Here is a 19,404-nt window from a genome sequence, read left to right as displayed (position 1 = left end):
AAAAAAACTCTCCCCCAAGTCACTTACAACAGCACTTTCAAATTCCCAACTGTATAGTCTTTGGCCCTCCATTCACCACAATATTTCTGCAGCTACCGATCTGCTCAATCACACCCTCACCTCCACCTTTGATGCCCTTGTCCCCATTAAAACCATTACTCTCTCTCATCCTGGTCATTTCCCTCTAGTACGGCCCTCATCTCTGCTCCCTGAAGTCCAAGGGACGCAGACTTAAATGTTTATGATGGACAACTGGTTTAACCATTCATCGACAAATCTGGCTGGGCCACATAAAGCATCATCGGGTTCTGCTCTCCTCTGTCAAAACTGCTCACTATTCCAGGATCATCCTGGAAAGCAAAGGTAACTCCTGGCTTCTCTACTCCACTACAAATAGTTTTCTTAAACCCCTCCCCCCTCCTTCACCCTCACCTCCAACAAGTGCGAGGAGCTCATGGACTACTTTGTCTCTAAGATTGAGACCATTCAGCTGCCTCTGCCACTTCCCTCCCTTCTACCAGCCCACTAAGCCAAACCTCCCCTACGGTTTCCCTCTGCCCCAGCCCTGAGCTCACATTTTTCTCTCGTTTCTCTCCTATCTCCCCTCATATCCTCTCAAAGCTCATTTTGACCATGAGACCCACCTCCTGCTCCCTTGACCCTATTCCCACCAAACTGCTGACCACCCAACATCCCTTCCTGGCCCCCATATTAGCTGATATTTACAGTTCCCTCTCCTCGGGTACTGTGCCCTTCTCTTTTAAATCTGCCATCATCACCCTCCTCCTCAAAAAACCCACCCTTGACCCCTCTGTCTTTGCAAACGACCGCTTCATCTCCAACCTCCCTTTCCTCTCCAATGTCCTTGAACGTGTTGTCGCCTCCCAAATCCATGCCCATCTTTCCCACAACTCCATGTTTGAACCCCTCCAATCAGGTTTCCGCCCCTGCCACAGCACCAAAACGGCCCTAATCAAAGTCACAAATGACATCCTATATGACTGTGACCATGGTAAACTATCCCTCCTCATCCTTCTTGACCTGTCTGCAGCCTTTGACCCGGTTGACAACACCATCCTCTTCCATCGTCCAGCTGGGTGGGACTGCGCTTGCCTGGCTCCATTCTTGCCTATCCTGTCGTAGCCAGAAAATCACCTGCAATGGCTTCTCTTCCCACTTCCGCACCATTACCTCTGGAGTCCCCCAAACATGTATCCTTGGCCCCCTCCTAGTTCTCATCTACATGTTGCCCCTTGGTGACATCATCCGAAAACACCATGTCAGGTTTCACATGTACACTGACGGCACCCAGCTACACCTCACCACTGTCTCTGATTTGATACACTGCTTGACCGATCATCCAGTACTGGATGAGCAAAAATTTCCTCCAACTGAATATTGGGAAGATCAAAGCCATTGTCTTCGGTCCCAGCCACCAACTCCATCCCTCTCCCTGGCCACTGTCTGAGGCTGAACCAGACCATTTGCAACCTTAGCATCCTATTTGACCCTGAGATGAGCTTCCAACCACATATCCACTCCATCGCCAAGACTACCTACTTCCACCTCTATCATCAACCGTCTCCGCCCCTGACTCAGCTCATTGGCTGCCGAAACCCTCACCCATGCCTTTGTTACCTCGAGACTTGACTATTCCAGTGCTCTCCTGACCGGCCTGCAATCTTCCACCCTCCATAAACCTGAGCTCATCCAAAACTCTGCTGCCCGGATCCTAACTCACACCAAGTCCCGTTTACCCAACACCCCTGTGCTCACCTACCTACATTGGCTCCCAGTGAACGCCTCGATTTTAAAATTCTCATCATTGTTTTCAAGACTCTCCATGGCCTCGCCCCTCTCTGTCTCTGTAATCTCCGCCAGCCCTACAACCCTCCGAGATCTCTCACTCCTCCAATTCTTGCCTCTTGTGCATCCCCGATTTTAATCGCTTCATCATTGGCGGCCATGCCTTCAGCTGCCGAGGCCCTAAGCTCTGGAATTTCCTCCCTATACTTCTCTGCCTCTCTCCCTCTCTCTCCTCCTTTATGATGCTCCTTGAAACCTACCTCTTTGACCAAGCTTTTGGTCACCTGTCCTAGTATCTCCTTATATGGTGTCAAATTTTATTTGATAATGCTCCTGTGAAGCCTTGGGACATTTTACTACGTTAAAAGGTGCTATATAAATGCAAGTTGTTGTTTATGTTACTCCAGTCTAGGGCTGCCATCCCCCAGGATTGTCCCGGAATCTCCAGGAATTAAAGATTAATCTCCTGGACACTGCGAGCAACCCAGGAGAAAAATCAAATAATTAGTTTTTTTCAATGAAAACTTTTATTTGTTAGTTATAAAAATATTGGAGATAGGAAAGAATGGCTGTTTGACTAGGTGGGGCAATTGAAGGCAGGAGGTCATGTGATGAAACCTCCAGGAATACATCCAACTAGAGTTGGCAACCTTACTCCTGTCCCATACTTGTAAACAATTTTACAACACCAAGTTATAGTCCAGCAATTTTATTTTAAATTCACAAGCTTTCGGAGATTTTCTCCTTCCTCAGGCAAATGTGCCTGAGGAAGGAGAAAATCACATTTGCCTGAGGAAGGAGAAAATCTCCGAAAGCTTGTGAATTTAAAATAAAATTGCTGGACTATAACTTGGTGTTGTAAAATTGTTTACAATTGTCAACCCCAGTCCATCACCGGCATCTCCACATCATGACTGTCCCATACTATGTGATTGACCCTTCGTGCCTTCTGAAGTTGACCTAGCAAGTCACTCAGTTGTAAAAATAATCGCTACACAAGGCAGCCCACTACCAAGTTTGAGTTAACTAGGGATGGGCAATAAATGTGGCCTTGCCAGATTTGCCCACATCCCGAGAATTCTTTTTAAAATCCCAAGGCAGTTATATTAATTAAGTGATATCCGCTCTTTAGCTGTGAATAGTTATTCCTGTTTCCTCATTAGTGTGGCAATTGATCTAGCAGCAACCACCATTACACAATACTCCACAATCCAGGGAGAAGTCACCTCTAGAAACAGATAATGTGCAGATAATCTCCTCCTAATAATAGTAAATCCGCTCTCCATAGCTGGATATCGGCTCCCTAACAGGGTACAGGATTAACTTGAGTAAGACAGAAGGAACATTGATATCACTAGGTGCTTCCTAGCTTCTATAACCCAGCTACCTAATAAATACTTACAACAACAGTAAATATTTGAGTTGTAAGATAGCCAAAAACACAAATATAATTGCGTTGAAGGATTTTAACTGCTTGTGGAGAAAATACCCTGACTCAAATACTTAGCAAGCATTATCTTGATATTTTTTGGACAAAATGGAGATGACTGACAAAAAATGTGATATGTATGTGAGTGGAATTATCAGATATACCTGACCTAATACAGCTTTAAGTCACAGGAGAAATCAACAGCCAACAATCTGATTGTCTTTTTAAAAAAAAAATCTCCCTCATGCCACACATCATCCCTCCGCTGAAAAGAAGGACAGACAGCTTGCTCCCAGGCCTCAGCCAATGATATTGTGCAGCTGGCCTCTAGGAAGTGCATCAAAGGGGATTTAAATGGCATATGGTGCAGCCTAGGACTAGCTGATCAATTCCACTTCCCCTGAAAGTTTTCAGTATACAGGTACTGTACAGACTAAAAAAAAATCTAAAGATTTAAATGACCCTTGAGGGACTAAATATGTAACAATATGCCACGAGTCATTTAGAGTATAAAAGACCCAACTTAAATCACTGCTTGAAACACTCAGCAAGTCAGGCAGCATCTGAAAGGGAAACAAGAGTTAACCTTTCAAGTCGATCAGCTATGGTCAGAACGGGCTTGCTTAGTCGATGGCATCCCTCATACTAATATTGTTTCCTTTCGGTTGAGCCAAGGTCAGTGCAAAAAGATCCATCATTTCTGATGAAAGGTCATCAACCTGAAACGTTAATTCTGTTTCCCTCTCCACCGATACTGCCTGACCTGCTGAGGGTTTTCAGCATTTTCTATTTTTATTTTAGATTTCCAGCATCCGCAGTACTTTTCTTTTGTTTAATTCACTGCTTTTCTGATTTGGCCCATGCTTAGGTCCATAGATATTGGGAAAATGGATAATCAAGGTTTACTGTATTACTCCTTTCAATCTCACACACACAATAAAGTACATTAAAAGCCGGCCTAACCACAGGTTACAGAGATGACCCTTGCAAATCTGGAGATCCACAATGCCACAGGCACATTATTAGAAGGAAGAGTATTGTGTAGGCAATAGGAATTAGCAGCCACATAGATCAGTCAAAAACAGTTTTTTTTCCAAAAATGTAACACTGGAAGCTCTGATAATGTTGTCTCTAACAGTGAGACTTGCTTAGTCCCTGGCATCCCCTCGAGTTAATATTGTTTCCATTTGGTTGATTCAAGGTCAGTGCAAAGAGATACGGTAAGGGCAATCAGAATTTCTCTTGTCAATGTCCAGAAGACAGGGAGGAGGGTGAAAACATCAACACTTACTGATTACAAGCAATTAAAAGGTGCTTTATACTGGTAACATCGCTGTAGGTTAGAAGTTATGGTGTTAACCGTGTCAGTTATAAACAAATGTACAAAGGTATAATGGCGGTCAGCAGAATTATAGTAATGCGTTTACAGGCCTCATTTTTAAAAAAAAATTAAACTGACTGGTGCACAGCAACAGCACCATCCGCTGGTTGCTTTGGGCAAAACTAAAAGTTCTCCCAAATTCATTCTCACCATCTTTATGCATCTTAGTAAATCATTAATATCATATGTATTAATTGCTAATCACACTTAAGTCAATAATTATTGTGGATTTTTTTTTTAAAATTAAAACATTTTGGCATGTGACATTTCTGGATTTTTTTGATAATTTTTCTGCAGAAAGGAGTTGGAAAAAGAGTTACTTTTAATGCTGGGCTTTTAAAAACAAGGGGGTGAATTTCATCTCGGCCGGTAGTGCAAAACAGGCGTTAGCAAATCAGCAGCCTGTTTACACTCTGCCCCGATTTTCTTGAAAGAACTAAGAGAGGAATTGTAATATTAATAGGAAAATAAAACTGTATGCTATTCACAACAAATACAGAAGATAAGCTACATTACAAAACAGACATACCTAGAGAAAACAAATAATCAATAATGTCACTCACATCAGAAAAAGGTCAATATTAAAAATGCTTAGTTAACAAAACTCTAACAACGGCTAGAGCATGAAATAGAATTGCATAATACACAACAAATTATTTTATGTAAACTCATTTTGAGGAAGACTATAGCGTAAGTGCTTACAGGTCCGGATCAGGCCACTTTGCTAATAATTGACTGAATAAACTTTAGGTGATCTATAGCTCCAATGGTAGGAAATTTCCTCAGAAATTCCTCTTCTGAGGAAGTTCTGTTGGACCTTGATTGATCCGTTAGGTGGAGAACCTAAAATTGCAGTGTGATCCTGCTAGGGGAAGGTGAGGGCGGGGGGGGGGGGGGGGTGGTGTGGGGAATCTATTCAGTTTCACAGTGTCTCCAGACTGTGGATATGGAGCAGCATCATCAGACTGTCCTGCCCTACTCTACAAAGCTGATTCCAGAATGGCATCAGAAAGCGACAGTGGTGAATTGCAGATAAAGATTTAATATAACTGGCGAACTCCAAGGTATCACATGCATCATTGTATTTAGAAATCAAGTATTATCACACATACTGACATTTATAACTGATTGACCAAAAAAAAATCCAACACAGTTCACCTTTCTCCATAGTAATGAAATATAAAATAATGATCGTTTAACCTTCTTCTGAAGTGTCACAAGTAGAGTGACTAGTAAACAAAAAGCTACAAAAGTACTTTGTTCACAGCTATAAACTGAACTTTGGTTTTTAACTGGTGAAGCAGTGAACAACTATTTTCAGTCTGTTTTCTGTATAGGCCACCATGCAAAAGTTAAGCTCTGTAGAATACACTGTAGACTTTTAACCCCCAATTTTGTTTTGGAAATGCACTGTAATTTCATTATTACCCTCTCCTATGAAATTCATGACTAGATTTACTAGAATAATTCCAGGGATGTGGGGCTTCAGTTACGTGGATAGACTGGAGAAGTTGGGGTTGTTCTCTTTAGAGCAGAGAAGGTTAAGAGGAGATTTGATAGAGGTGTTCAAAATCATGAAGGGTCTAGACAGAGTAGATAGAGAGAAACTGTTCCCATTGGCGGAAGGGTCAAGAACCAGAGGACATAGATTTAAGGAGATTGGCAAAAGAACCAAAGGCGACAGAAGAAAAAACTTTTTTACCACAGTGAGTGGTTATGATCTGGAATGCACTGCCTGAGGGGGCGGTGGAGGCAGATTCAATCACGGCTTTCAAAAGGGAATTGGATAAGTACTTGAAGGGAAAAAATTTGCATGGCTATGGGGATAGGGCAGGGGGGTGGGACTAGCTGGATTGCTCTTGCAGAGAGCTGGCACGGACTCGACGGGCCGAATGGCCTCCTTCTGTGCTGTAACTATTCTATGATTCTATTCTGCAGTTGCTGTATCGTAGTTGCTGATCAGAAAATTTGATGAATCTACTTGCACCAGCTTCATTTATAATAAACTCAGTGAAGCCCGTACAAACATTTGTGCTATGACTCCTACATAGGAACATAGGTCATTCAGCCCCAAGGACCTGTTCGGCCATTCAATTAGATCATGGCTGATCTGTTATTCAACTCTATTCAGCCACATTTGATCCATATCCTTGGATATCTTTACCTAACAAAAAAATCTATCGATCGTAGTCTTTAAAATCTCAATTGGTAGAGGGTTCCAGATTAAACATTAGAATACAGTGAGAATAGCATACAATACAGTAACTCAATCTTACTTTCCAGATGATATTCCTGTTGTTAACACATAACATCACCTGGACTCCTTGGTTAATTAGTGCCCAACCATATATTGTTCTCCACCGTGCACTCTCAACTTGTTCTGGTACATTACAGCACTTGGGTTTTTTAGCTATGTTTATAATAGTTACGAATATTTATATGTCAAAAAAACAAGTTTAAGTAAAATATTCCAATCCTGAAATGGTTACAACTCAAAAATGTAACAAGACTATTCCAACTTACATGCTGTTGCAGACCATTTGATTGTATTTCTAGAGAAACATCTGCAACTATAGGGTACTGAGTTTTTTTACTAATTCATTAACATGCTAATGTACAAACATTATTGTATTGTACATTATTAGGTACATTTCACAAGTGAAGGAAAACAAGAACACACAAGTGCCACAGGCACCATTATGAATAAATAAATCTAGTAATGGAAAAAAAATCTATTATACGTACATTATTGTTTAAATAAGGAAAAAGGATAATGAAAAACATTTCTGAGTTAAGATGTAAGATGAGGAAGGCTTTATAGATGTTACAAAGAGATTTATGATGATTTTGTAGTTGGGTGGTGTATTCATCACTGTTGTTCTCCTTAGAGCAGAGAAGGTTGAGAGGAGATTTGATAGAAGTGTTCAAAATCATGAGGGGTTTGGATAAAATAAATAAAGGGAAACTGTTCCCATTGGCAGCAGGGTCGAGAACCGAAGGTTACAGATTTAAAGTGATTGTGAGGAAAAACGTTTTTACACAGCGAGTAGTTATGATCTGGAATGCGCTGCCTGAAAGGGTGGTGGATGCAAATTCAATCGTGGCTTTCAAAAAGGAATTGGATAAATACTTGAAGGGAAAACATTTGCAGGGCTACAGGGAAACAGCAGGGGAATAGGACCAACTGGATTGCTCTTACAAAGAGCTGGCACAGGTTCGATGGGCTGAATGGCCTCCTTCTGTGCTGTATCCATACTATGATTCATCAATAGAAAAGCAGTACATGGAGAGTGCAGTATGTGGTAAAAACTGTGAGGAATATTTTCACACACCTATCTTTTTATTTTACCTACTGTTAAATGTCACTGGTAGTAGCCATGAAAAATAACAGCTTGAACATATAACAAATTAAGTTTTCACACTGTTACTGACCTGGACCAATAAGTGTCCTGAGCTGCAAAGATACGTGTCACTTGTTCTGTTGGCATCATTAATCTCCTTCATTAACTGCACCAAAGTCTCAACTAAACCTTTGTTGAGCAGGTCCTTGAGTAGGATCATATTTCCAGAAAGGAACTTAATGGTTCCCATACAGTACAAAAAAGCATCGATGTTACCAAGTGGATCTATAAAACTGAAGACATCCAGCAAGCAATCTGCAGAGAATACACTCTTTAGTAAATTTATTAATTAGTTCAAATGATTAAAAGGTTATTTAACCAAAACTTTATTCCCGTTTCCTATTCGCCAATGTCTGAAAGCGACACAAAATTCAAATTTTCATATCTGTAAGGTTAATATTCATTATGCTTTTTGGCTAAATATTACACTACAAATCTATTTAAAAAGTATAATTTAATTTATAGATACATATTTTAATAACAGTAGTAATTTTATAGAAGCAACTTTAGATACCGTGCTAATACTTTCAATTAATACTTGTAAAGACTTATATTTGGAGGATATATCCTAGATACAGCATAATGGACCTCAGGTCTAAAGAACTGTATCTCATCACAAATCCGTCTATGGCTCATTGAACCAATGTCTGAAAGAGACATGAAATCCTAATTTTTAATGTAAGATTAATACTCATTACACTTTTTGGCTATGTACCCTACAAATTGCGTAATAAATAATGGAAAGTCTTTACAATAATCTACTTTCAATATCCGAGACAGCTCTGCGATGGTGGGAGAAAACAACTGGTCATGGCTGTATAATTTCCCAAAGACAACAAAGCAGAGATTGAGAACTCAGCAGTGTGTGGGAATCTGTGGGCAAACCCACATTGCACAATTCTTATCATTCCAACTGCTTCAATGCGCCTCTTCACCCATTCTGCTCTTGAATGTGAGCTGTATCCAAAATACATGTGGCAATATACAAATATATTCCAACATTTTAAAAAGTTGAAGACCAGAAATGCATGCAAAGTTGGCTACTGAATTATCTAGATTTGAACCCCAACCACAGTAGTTAAATGACAATTTCTTTATTCTATTACAGATCTCTTTTTGAAACAATTAAAGAATACCTCACTCAAATTTCAAAGGATATGGTCATTCTTTTATAAGTGTGAAAGAACAGCACAGTATGAAAGTGATCTTACTATGGAAATCTTTCACATGAATGAGCTTTTTTTTTAATACTAACCATGAGTGGGTCAATTGTCCTATTTAATGTACAGACATGCATTGTCGTGGTTAGTGCCAGCAGGTGGCAATGCATATTAGTGAAATGTTATTTCACACAAGCTCATTCACCAGGAATTTCCTCTGATGATCACCCCATTGGCCGTCGTAACTTCGGCGGAAGGTCGTTGGAAACTCTGCTTATGCGGTGTATCGGTAAATTCCCTGCGAATATATATTGATATGCAAGGATACTATATACATAGAAACTACAACCAGCTCATGTTGGCGTTTACCCTCCACACAAACAAATGGTTCTAATCACATTCATCCACCGTGTTCTCATATCCCTTCAACCCCTCTTCCTTCATCCACCTATCCAATCTAATCTTGAATGTTGACATTGGTCAGGAATTTCCTCAGAGCTCCTCCTGCTCCGCAGCAGTAACTTTACTAAAAGTGCAGCGAAAACCCCATTTACCCGATCTATTTTATTACTCATGACTAGATCTTGCAACCACTGCCACCGAATTTCCTAGTAGTCAGCTGCACATTATCTCTCAATAATCTTACACCTATAATACCACAATCATTAATCTTCCAGTACGAATGTTATTATAGATCAGTGACATAGAATACATAGTGACATTCCACATTCATATAATTTGCATGAAAACAGGCTCCAAAAAGAACAGACAACTGTGTATACATTATAAATAATAAATATAGTTACATTAAAATTATTTGACGAGATTAACTTAAGAGTTCAGGTGACAGTCATAAATTCCTCAAATTTCACCATCATCATTTAAGAACGTTAAGATGTCACTGAAACCCCTCAATTGGCTCCCAGTCCCCCAATGGGTCCAATTAAAAGTTGTCATCCTCGTCTTTAAATTCCTTCATGGTCTCACCCCTCCCTATCGCTGTAACCTCCACCAGCCCTACGAACACCACTCCCCCCACCCCCCCCCACCCCCACCATCCCCTGCCGAGTTCGCCAGTCCTGACTCTGGCCTCTTTACGACCCCAACCTCCCCCACCCCCTACCTTTGGCAGCCGCTTAGGCTCCACACTCTGGAAATCCCCCCCTAAACCCCTCTATCTCGCTACCTCCTTCTCCTCCTCCTTTAAAACCCTCCTTAAAGTCACTTTCTTTGACCACAAATCCAAATATCTCCTTTTTTTGGCGTGGCATCCATTTTTAAATTATGCCTCTGTGAACTGCTTTGGGACATTTTTCTATGTTAAAGGCGCAATATAAATGCAAGCTGTTGTTGTATTATAATACTGATTTACAATCGCTCCCAGTAGCCATTCTTGTGGATCTACTTTTAGCTACAAAATATGTTTAGGCTGTAAAATTCTCCCTAATATGCATATTTAAATATTGTACTTTAAGAAAACAGTTAAAACCTGGGCAAAACAGTAACCAATCCTTCAACATTAGCCTGCCGAGTCCAGTGGGCTAATGTTGGAACCATCGTTAGTTTCTTGAAGAAATTGTGTTTTTTTAGGATATTTTGGGGGTAAAAGCAATATTGTGGCTCTGAATCATTGTCCATTTTCCAGAATTTTGTGTTTTCACAAGGGAAAAAATGAAATTGTAGTGCAGAGCCAGGTGCAAGTTAATACCATCACACAAGATTTCGGTCAAGTTCATTGGTAGTGCTAAGTCACTCAAAGGGTTAACTGAAAAATGATAGAAAAACAGTATGCAACAAATGTTCCAAGACTGACCTCTTTTAAAGGCAGTATTAAAGGGAAAAAAGTCAAGCCTAATTAACATGAGACTACACATTTCAAATTTACTAACAGCATCTAATAGTATAGTTATATTACATAAAATAACAGTATGACAGATACTCATGACAACTCTATTTTTGTTACCTTTCTGGAATTTAAATATTTTTAGAAATGCAACTTACCCAAGATGTTATCATTTTGGAACAGAGCGTCATTATTCTCACTCCTACTAACTTTGAACATCAATTTACAGACATTAAGGAGATTTTTGCCACTTACTTTCAGCTAGAAAACAAAACCGAAAATGACAACAATGCAGCCAAATGTAAAGATAAAATTATTCAGTTATGATACCCCAAGGATATTCCTGTAATTAACCACTGATTATTTCTCTATAAATCTCCAATAATGACAACACAATCACAAATTGTTTTATGGGTGTTATCATATGTTAAAGACTCCGAGCACACTAAGAACTGGTGTTCATACAAACACAGAAAGTGACCCAAGAGGTCTGGTGGCACAGTGAACACTGACCTTTCAACTTTGGCTTCTAAATTTATCCCAGATTATTAAATTGAACATCTCTGTAGCAGTCCTCAATGAATTTGGGCAATTAAAACATCTAACTAAGCACAACCCACCATACAAAACTGTCCACAATTGGCCACTAATTAGTACTGTCCCTCAGGGACAACATAACGGTAGCGTGCTAAATAGAAAAAAGTCCTTTGGAAATATGCTGTTTCTGAACCTCATCATAAACCTGCTATGTACTCGTTTACTATACAAGATAATAAATTTTGGTTAGAAATTGACACCCACTTCAACTGCTAAAACCTAGAAAATGCCCATGACTAAAGATAGGGCTCCAGAACTCCACAAAGAATCAAACTTACCGCCAGAATGAGTTTAGCCAGCTCAACGGAGAGCTGATCTGAGCCAACATCCACCAGTTTATACAATGTTTTCAGAAGAATAGCTCTCCTTTTACACATTTTTCCCAGCATGTTTCCCTCCTGCAGTGTACAATGGAGCCTGTAACATGTTTTGCAGAGATGTTCCACATCATTGCCTAATCAGAATAAAATAATAATTTTATTTTGAACTCATGTTCTGCAATTATGAATAACTGGGTCTTCATTTAATTCTCTTTATACTTTGTTTGGAATCAGTTTCTCCAATTATTTAATTTCTGGGAGCAATCTTTATTTTGTAATAAAGGGGGACATTTTCTGCTCTAACAGCAAGAACTGTAAGAGACGGCGTTAAACTTCCTGTTAACTCCATCTAAAGTATGTGAGGTATTGTACATATGCCTAGGATCCACAATAGCAGGAGACTGTGTTAAACCACAGAATTAAATTCTTTAGAAAAAAATAGACCATGTATTCAACTATTTACCTTTTCCCTGCTCCATATTCCTGATCCCACTACCCTATGTTTCTGCTTCCATTTCTGTCTTCTACATTCTCTATACTTCCATGTTCACCCTCATCACCTGTTTGATGTATAGCCAAGTCTCCCCTTTCACTTTCCCAATGTACCCCTTTCCAGCTCCCTGATATGAGTCTAGTCTATATTATTGGACAGCTGTTACAGCAAGACAGAAATCCAATAAATGTTATCAGGAAGTAACATGAAGATTTGATTTAAACAAAAATGAAGGTAGCTTCCAAAGAACATCAATAGAAAATCTTAAACAAAACAGCCATGGACAACTAAAAAGGTAAGGGACAGTATAAGACATAAGGAAAGGGCATACAAAAAGGCAAAAAATGGCACAGATCTTGGCAAATGGGAAAGATACAAAGATCAACAAAGGGTCACAAAACAGACAGTAAGAGCTACAAAAAGAGAGTATGAAAAGAAACTTGCAAGGGATATCAAAACCAATATGAAGAACTTTTATAGTTATATTAGGAAAAAGAGAGTGGTCAGGAGCAGTGTTAGCCCCTTAAAAACTGAAAGTGGGAATATTGTCATTGACAATGGGGAAATGGTGGACATGTTGAATAATTACTTTGCATCAGTATTTACAGTGGAGAAAGAGGATAGCATGCCGGAAATCCCAAGAAAACTAATATTGCATCGGGGACAGGGACTCAATAAAATTAACATAAGTAAAATAACTGTAATGAAGAAATTAATAGCACTAAAGAGTGACAAATCCCCAGGACCAGATGGTTTCCATCCCAGGGTTTTAAAGGACGTACGTGAGCACATTGCAGATGCCCTAACTATAATCTTTCAAAGTTCTCTAGATTCAGGAACCGTCCCTCTAGATTGGAAAATTGCATATGTCACTCTGCTTTTTAAGAAAGGAGAGAGAGGGAAACCGGGTAATTATAGGCCAGTTAGCCTAACATCTGTTGTGGGGAAAATGCTGGAGTCTATAATTAAGGATAGGGTGACTGAACACCTTGAAGATTTTCAGTTATTAAGAAAGAGCCAGCATGGATTTGTGAAAGGTAGGTCGTGCCTGACAAACCTGATTGAATTTTTTGAAGAGGTGACTAAAGTAGTGGACAGGGGAATGTCAATGGATGTTATTTATATGGATTTCTAGAAGACATTTGATAAAGTCCCACATAAGAGACTGTTAGCTAAGTTAGAAGCCCATGGAATCGAGGGAAGAGTACGGACTTGGTTAGGAAGTTGGCTGAGCGAAAGGCGACAGAGAGTAGGGATAATGGGTAGGTACTCACATTGGCAGGATGTGACTAGTGGAGTCCCGCAGGGATCTGTCTTGGGACCTCAATTATTCACAATATTTATTAATGACTTAGATGAAGGCATAGAAAGTCTCATATCTAAGTTTGCCATTGACACAAAGATTGGTGACATTGTAAGCAGTGTAGATGAAAACATAAAATTACAAAGGGATATTGATAGATTAGGTGAATAGGCAAAACTGTGGCAAATGGAATTCAATATAGGCAAATGTGAGGTCATCCACTTTGGATCAAAAAAGGATAGAACAGAGTACTTTCTAAATGGTAAAAAGTTAAAAACAGTGGATGTCCAAAGGGACTTAGGGGTTCAGGTACATAGATCATTGAAGTGTCATGAACAGGTGCAGAAAATAATCAAAAAGGCTAATGGAATGTTGGCCTTTATATCTAGAGGACTAGAATACAAGGGGGCAGAAGTTATGCTGCAGCTATACAAAACACTGGTTAGACCGCACCTGGAGTACTGTGAGCAGTTCTGGGCACCGCACCTTCGGAAGGACATATTGACCTTGGAGGGAGTGCAGCGTAGATTTACTAGAATGATACCCGGACTTCAAGGGTTAAGTTACGAGGAGAGATTACACAAATTGGGGTTGTATTCTCTTGAGTTTAGAAGGCTAAGGGGTGATCTGATCGAAGTTTATAAGATAGTAAGGGGAACAGATAGGGTGGATAGAGAGCAACTATTTCCGCTGGGTGGGGATTCTAGGAGTAGGGGGCACAGTCTAAAACTTAAGAGCCAGACCTTTCAGGAGTGAGATTAGAAAACATTTCTACACACAAAGGGTGGTAGAAGTTTGGAACTCTCTTCCGCAAACGGCAATTGATACTAGCTCAATTGCTAATTTTAAATCTGAGACAGCTTTTTGGCAACCAAAGGTATTAAGGGATATGGGCCAAAAGCAGGTATATGGAGCTAGATCACAGATCAGCCATGATCTTATCAAATGGTGGAGCGGGCTCGAGGGACTGAATGGCCTACTCCTGTTCCTATGTTCCTTATAAGTGATAAAATAAAATCTACCCACCACTGTTTAAAGGCTTAAGTTCATCAAGAATAGGCTGGATCTTCATATTCCAGTAGAGAATTTCTTCTTCAGTTTCTCCTTCATATGTCCTTGATCCGCTACTTGATCCTGAGTACATAATAGCCCAAAATTATATGAATATCTAGATTTAGTTCCTTTTGGTTTAGATTAGCTTCCTGATATTATATTTGGATCTACTGTTTATCTTAATTGTAACTTTTGAGTTAGATAATACAGACAATAGAAATCTTCTCAAATTCCACTGACCTTGCAAAAAAAAAAAAATCACACTGTTGGGACTGGTTCAACTTTTATCCCACAACACATAATAAAGACCACTGTACATCCCTAACAGTGTAGGTCATTTACACTGTTTCATGATTTCCCCACAAACGAAACTACAATTTGTTTTTAAACAGCATGTAACAACAGCCATATAAAAACACAACACCTTTGCCCTCTGATGAAGGCTTTGACTTCTTGCTGGTATATGATTTCACAGGTGCCAAATGCAATCTGATACTCACCCAAGTGGCCATTATTCACCCGATAGTGAGCCTTGGGATACTGCTTACCCCAGGGAGTGTGGGGAATCACACTGAAGTCTGATTCCCAGCTCATTCAATGAACTTCCAACAGGGTTGGCTGAATATTGATCAGCAGCCAGAGCCCAAGCTGATTTTCCCTTCTGTAACACACAGGTACACTGAGGCGAATTGTTGTCTCTCTATTGTCACCCCAACTGAGATTCATTAATTGAGCATAGGTCAGGGATCGAACTTACATCGCCCCAGTCTGTATGGCTCAAGTACTCACTAGATAAACTTTTGGAGCTATCAGAGGAACCCTTAAACACAACAGTTGATGGTAACACAATGATTTTCTGTTCATCATATTTGTGAGGCAGGCCTACATAACTCTCGTGATTCTGCTGCTTATGAATTGAGGGTAGGGTTGCCACTTATTGAGAACTCCAAAAATTCTTGTGACAAGATAGGAATGGGACAGGAGTGGGATTGTTCCTCGACTGCTGATGGTCACTTTGCTGGTGAAGAAACTTCAACAATCAATGCCTCCACATCAGAAGACACAGAAGTGGTTAAGTTGGCTTCTGGGTTTTACAAAAAAAAAGACATCTAGTAGGGATAGAGATACACAGAAAAAAACCTACAAATATTAGAAATGCATGTTTGATCGCACCATTACACAGACGGGGCTGTGAGCAACAGTCTCCTCTACATTCAGATGAATCCAATCCAGTATGTTGTATTTGCTGGTCACAGTACATTTTTTATAAAACGGTGTTCACAAGCTGTTAAACATACTAGCTGCTTCCTTGTGATAGTAGTAACCAAACCCGACTCTGGAGTTTTACCTCTTGTCCTCCCCTCTCTTTTTTTTTGTTCAGTCCTACAAAAGAGACTTAACTTTTCCCCCCCAGTTTCCAGTTCCAAACAAATATGGTCATGTCTACTGCCGCCACTATGGTGCCAGTAACACATTCTGCTATTGCCTGTAACACACAGGATGTGGGAGGATAATACTCACCCAACCCTTTGTCTGGAATATGTAATGTGATCCAGTCTGCTGCAGAGTAATTCAAGCTCTCTGGAATGTGTAATTTGATCCAGTCATCGTCAGGCAGGCTACAGAGTTCAGACAAGGCACAGTACTAACACTGCTGAATGCAGAGAACAGACAGCGCTGATACTACCAAGTTCAGAGAACACACGACACTGACACCACCGAGCTCAGAGAACGCACGGCGCTGACACCACCGGGTTCAGAGAACGCACGGCGCTGACACCACCGAGTTCAGAGAACGCACGGCGCTGACACCACCGAGCTCAGGGAACGCACGGCGCTGACACCACCGAGCTCAGGGAACGCACGGCGCTGACACCACCGAGCTCAGAGAACGCACGGCGCTGACACCACCGGGTTCAGAGAACGCACGGCGCTGACACCACCGAGTTCAGAGAACGCACGGCGCTGACACCACCGAGCTCAGGGAACGCACGGCGCTGACACCACCGAGCTCAGGGAACGCACGGCGCTAACACCACCGAGTTCAGAGAACGCACGGCGCTGACACCACCGAGCGCAGAGAACGCACGGCGCTGACACCACCGAGTTCAGAGAACGCACGGCGCTGACACCACCGAGCGCAGAGAACGCACGGCGCTGACACCACCGAGTTCAGAGAACGCACGGCGCTGACACCACCGAGTTCAGAGATCGCAAGGCGCTGACACCGCCGAGTTCAGAGAACGCACGGCGCTGACACCACCGAGCGCAGAGAACGCACGGCGCTGACACCGCCGAGTTCAGATAGGCAGGGGTGAGGCCATAGAGGGATTTCAACATGAGGAGAATAATTTTAAAATCAAGGTGTTGGTGGACCGGGGGCCAATGTAGGTCAACGAGCACAGGGGCGATGGGTGAACGAAACTTCTTGCGAGTTTGGATACAGGCAGCAGAGTTTTGGATGAGCTCAAGTATATTGAGGGTGGAAGAAGGGAGGCCAGCCAGGAGAGTATTGGAATAGTGAAGTCTAGAAGTAACAAAGGCATGGATGAAGGTTTCAGCAGCAGATGAGCTGAGGCAGGGCAGAGACGCACGATGTTACGGAGGTGGAAGTAGGCAGTCTTGGTGGTGGAGCGGATATGCGGTCAGAAGCTCATCTCAGGGTCAAATAGGACGCCAAGGTTACAAATAGTCTGGTTCAGCCTCAGACAGTGGCTGGGAGAGGGATGGAGTCGATGGCTAGGGAACGGAGTTTGTGGCGGGGACTGAAGACAATGGCTTGATGAAAGGAGAGAGGGGCCTTAGAGGGGTAAAGAGAAAAGGAAAAAAAAAGGGGAAATAAAAGCGATGGGTTCCGGTCCAGAGCGGCAGCCAAAACGCGAACGGACACAGGGAAACTCAAGTTACATAGGTGTGGTTACACAGCAAGATTAGGATAGATATGTCCTGGTAATAAACAGGGAATAGAAAGGAGACAATAGGAGGGAATCCAAAATTAAAGTCAGAGGTCCCGTGGTGGGATAAGGTTGATTTTGATAGGGTGGGGTCTGCTTGAAGCTTCGACGAACTTATGCCCAGGTTCGGAGACAAGTGTGGAGGGCAAGCCAATAGGTTGCCTCCAATTACATGTGCTCTGATTTTTGTTAACAGTCTCTTATGTGGAACCTTGGGGAGTGCTATCAGCATGGCCTGATAAAAACTCCCACCAAACTCCCCTGTCTGCTGGAGGAGTGAGGCCTCCACATTGAGCAGCCTCCCACCTTGCTTTGATTCTGAAAACACTCCACACCAGGCCAACCCAGCAATTGACTTGTGGGCCCCTTCAAATATGCGGCCCCATGAACAGGCACTGAAAGATCATGCAGTGGGGGGGGGGGTGGGGGGTGGGGGTGCTGTAGCCGCTTATCTGTAAGGCTGAATTTGACAAATCCACAGCATTGACTATTTTACACGATATGAGCTGCAAACATGGCCGGACAGATGGTCTGAGAAAGCAGGACAAAGACCAAGGGAAGTCTAGATTAAACTGCATTTATTTCAATGCAAGAAGTCTGATGGGCAAGGCAGATGAACTCAGGGCATGGATGGGTACATGGGACTGGGATGTTATAGCTATTACTGAAACATGGCTAAGGGAGGGGCAGGACTGGCAGCTCAATGTTCCAGGGTACAGATGCTTTAGGAAAGATAGAGCAGGAGGTAAGAGAGGAGGGGGAGTTGCGTTCTTGATTAGGGAGAACATCACGGCAGTAGTGAGAGGGGATATATCCGAGGGTTCACCCACTGAGTCTATATGGGTAGAACTGAAAAATAAGAAGGGAGAGATCACTTTGATAGGATTGTACTACAGACCCCCAAATAGTCAACGGGAAATTGAGGAGCAAATATGTAAGGCGATTACAGACAGCTGCAAGAAAAATAGGGTGGTAATAGTAGGGGACTTTAACTTTCCCAACATTGGCTGGGACAGCCATAGCATTAGGGGCTTGGATGGAGAGAAATTTGTTGAGTGTATTCAGGAGGAATTTCTCATTCAGTATGTGGATGGCCCGACTAGAGAGGGGGCAAAACTTGACCTCCTCTTGGGAAATAAGGAAGGGCAGGTGACAGAAGTGTTAGTGAGGGATCACTTTCGGACCAGTGATCATAATTCCATTAGTTTTAAGATAGCTATGGAGAATGATAGGTCTGGCCCAAAAGTTAAAATTCTAAATTGGGGAAAGGCCAATTTTGATGGTATTAGACAGGAACTTTCAGAAGTTGATTGGGAGAGTCTGTTGGCAGGCAAAGGGACGTCTGGTAAGTGGGAGGCTTTCAAAAGTGTGTTAACCAGGGTTCAGGGTAAGCACATTCCTCATAAAGTGAAGGGCAAGGCTGGTAGAAGTAGGGAACCTTGGATGACTCGGGAGATTGAGGCCCTAGTCAAAAAGAAGAAGGAGGCATATGACATGCATAGACAGCTGGGATCAAGTGGATCCCTTGAAGAGTATAGAGATTGCCAGAGTAGAGTTAAGAGAGAAATCAGGAGGGCAAAAAGGGGACATGAGATTGCGTTGGCAGATAAGGCAAGGGAGAATCCAAAGAGCTTCTACAAATACATAAAGGGCAAAAGAGTAAC

General features: G+C 41.7%; 1 protein-coding gene across 3 annotated transcripts in view; it reads right to left on the bottom strand.

The window, feature by feature from the left end:
• Positions 1-19,404, bottom strand: part of armc2 (armadillo repeat containing 2) — a 120,543-nt gene that overhangs the window by 66,379 nt on the left and 34,760 nt on the right. For all 3 annotated transcript variants that reach the window (XM_067985000.1, XM_067984999.1, XM_067985001.1), the window contains 4 exons: positions 14,760-14,867; positions 11,896-12,071; positions 11,179-11,281; positions 8,049-8,272 (listed from right to left, as the gene is read on the bottom strand). In XM_067985000.1, the coding sequence (XP_067841101.1) occupies positions 8,049-8,272; positions 11,179-11,281; positions 11,896-12,071; positions 14,760-14,867 (611 nt within the window). The remainder of the gene's footprint in view (positions 1-8,048; positions 8,273-11,178; positions 11,282-11,895; positions 12,072-14,759; positions 14,868-19,404) is intronic.

This window comes from Heptranchias perlo, chromosome 5 (assembly GCF_035084215.1).
Source record: "Heptranchias perlo isolate sHepPer1 chromosome 5, sHepPer1.hap1, whole genome shotgun sequence".
In the NCBI taxonomy this organism is placed as follows: Eukaryota; Metazoa; Chordata; class Chondrichthyes; order Hexanchiformes; family Hexanchidae; genus Heptranchias; species Heptranchias perlo.
This window is presented reverse-complemented; position numbering and strand designations above follow the sequence as displayed.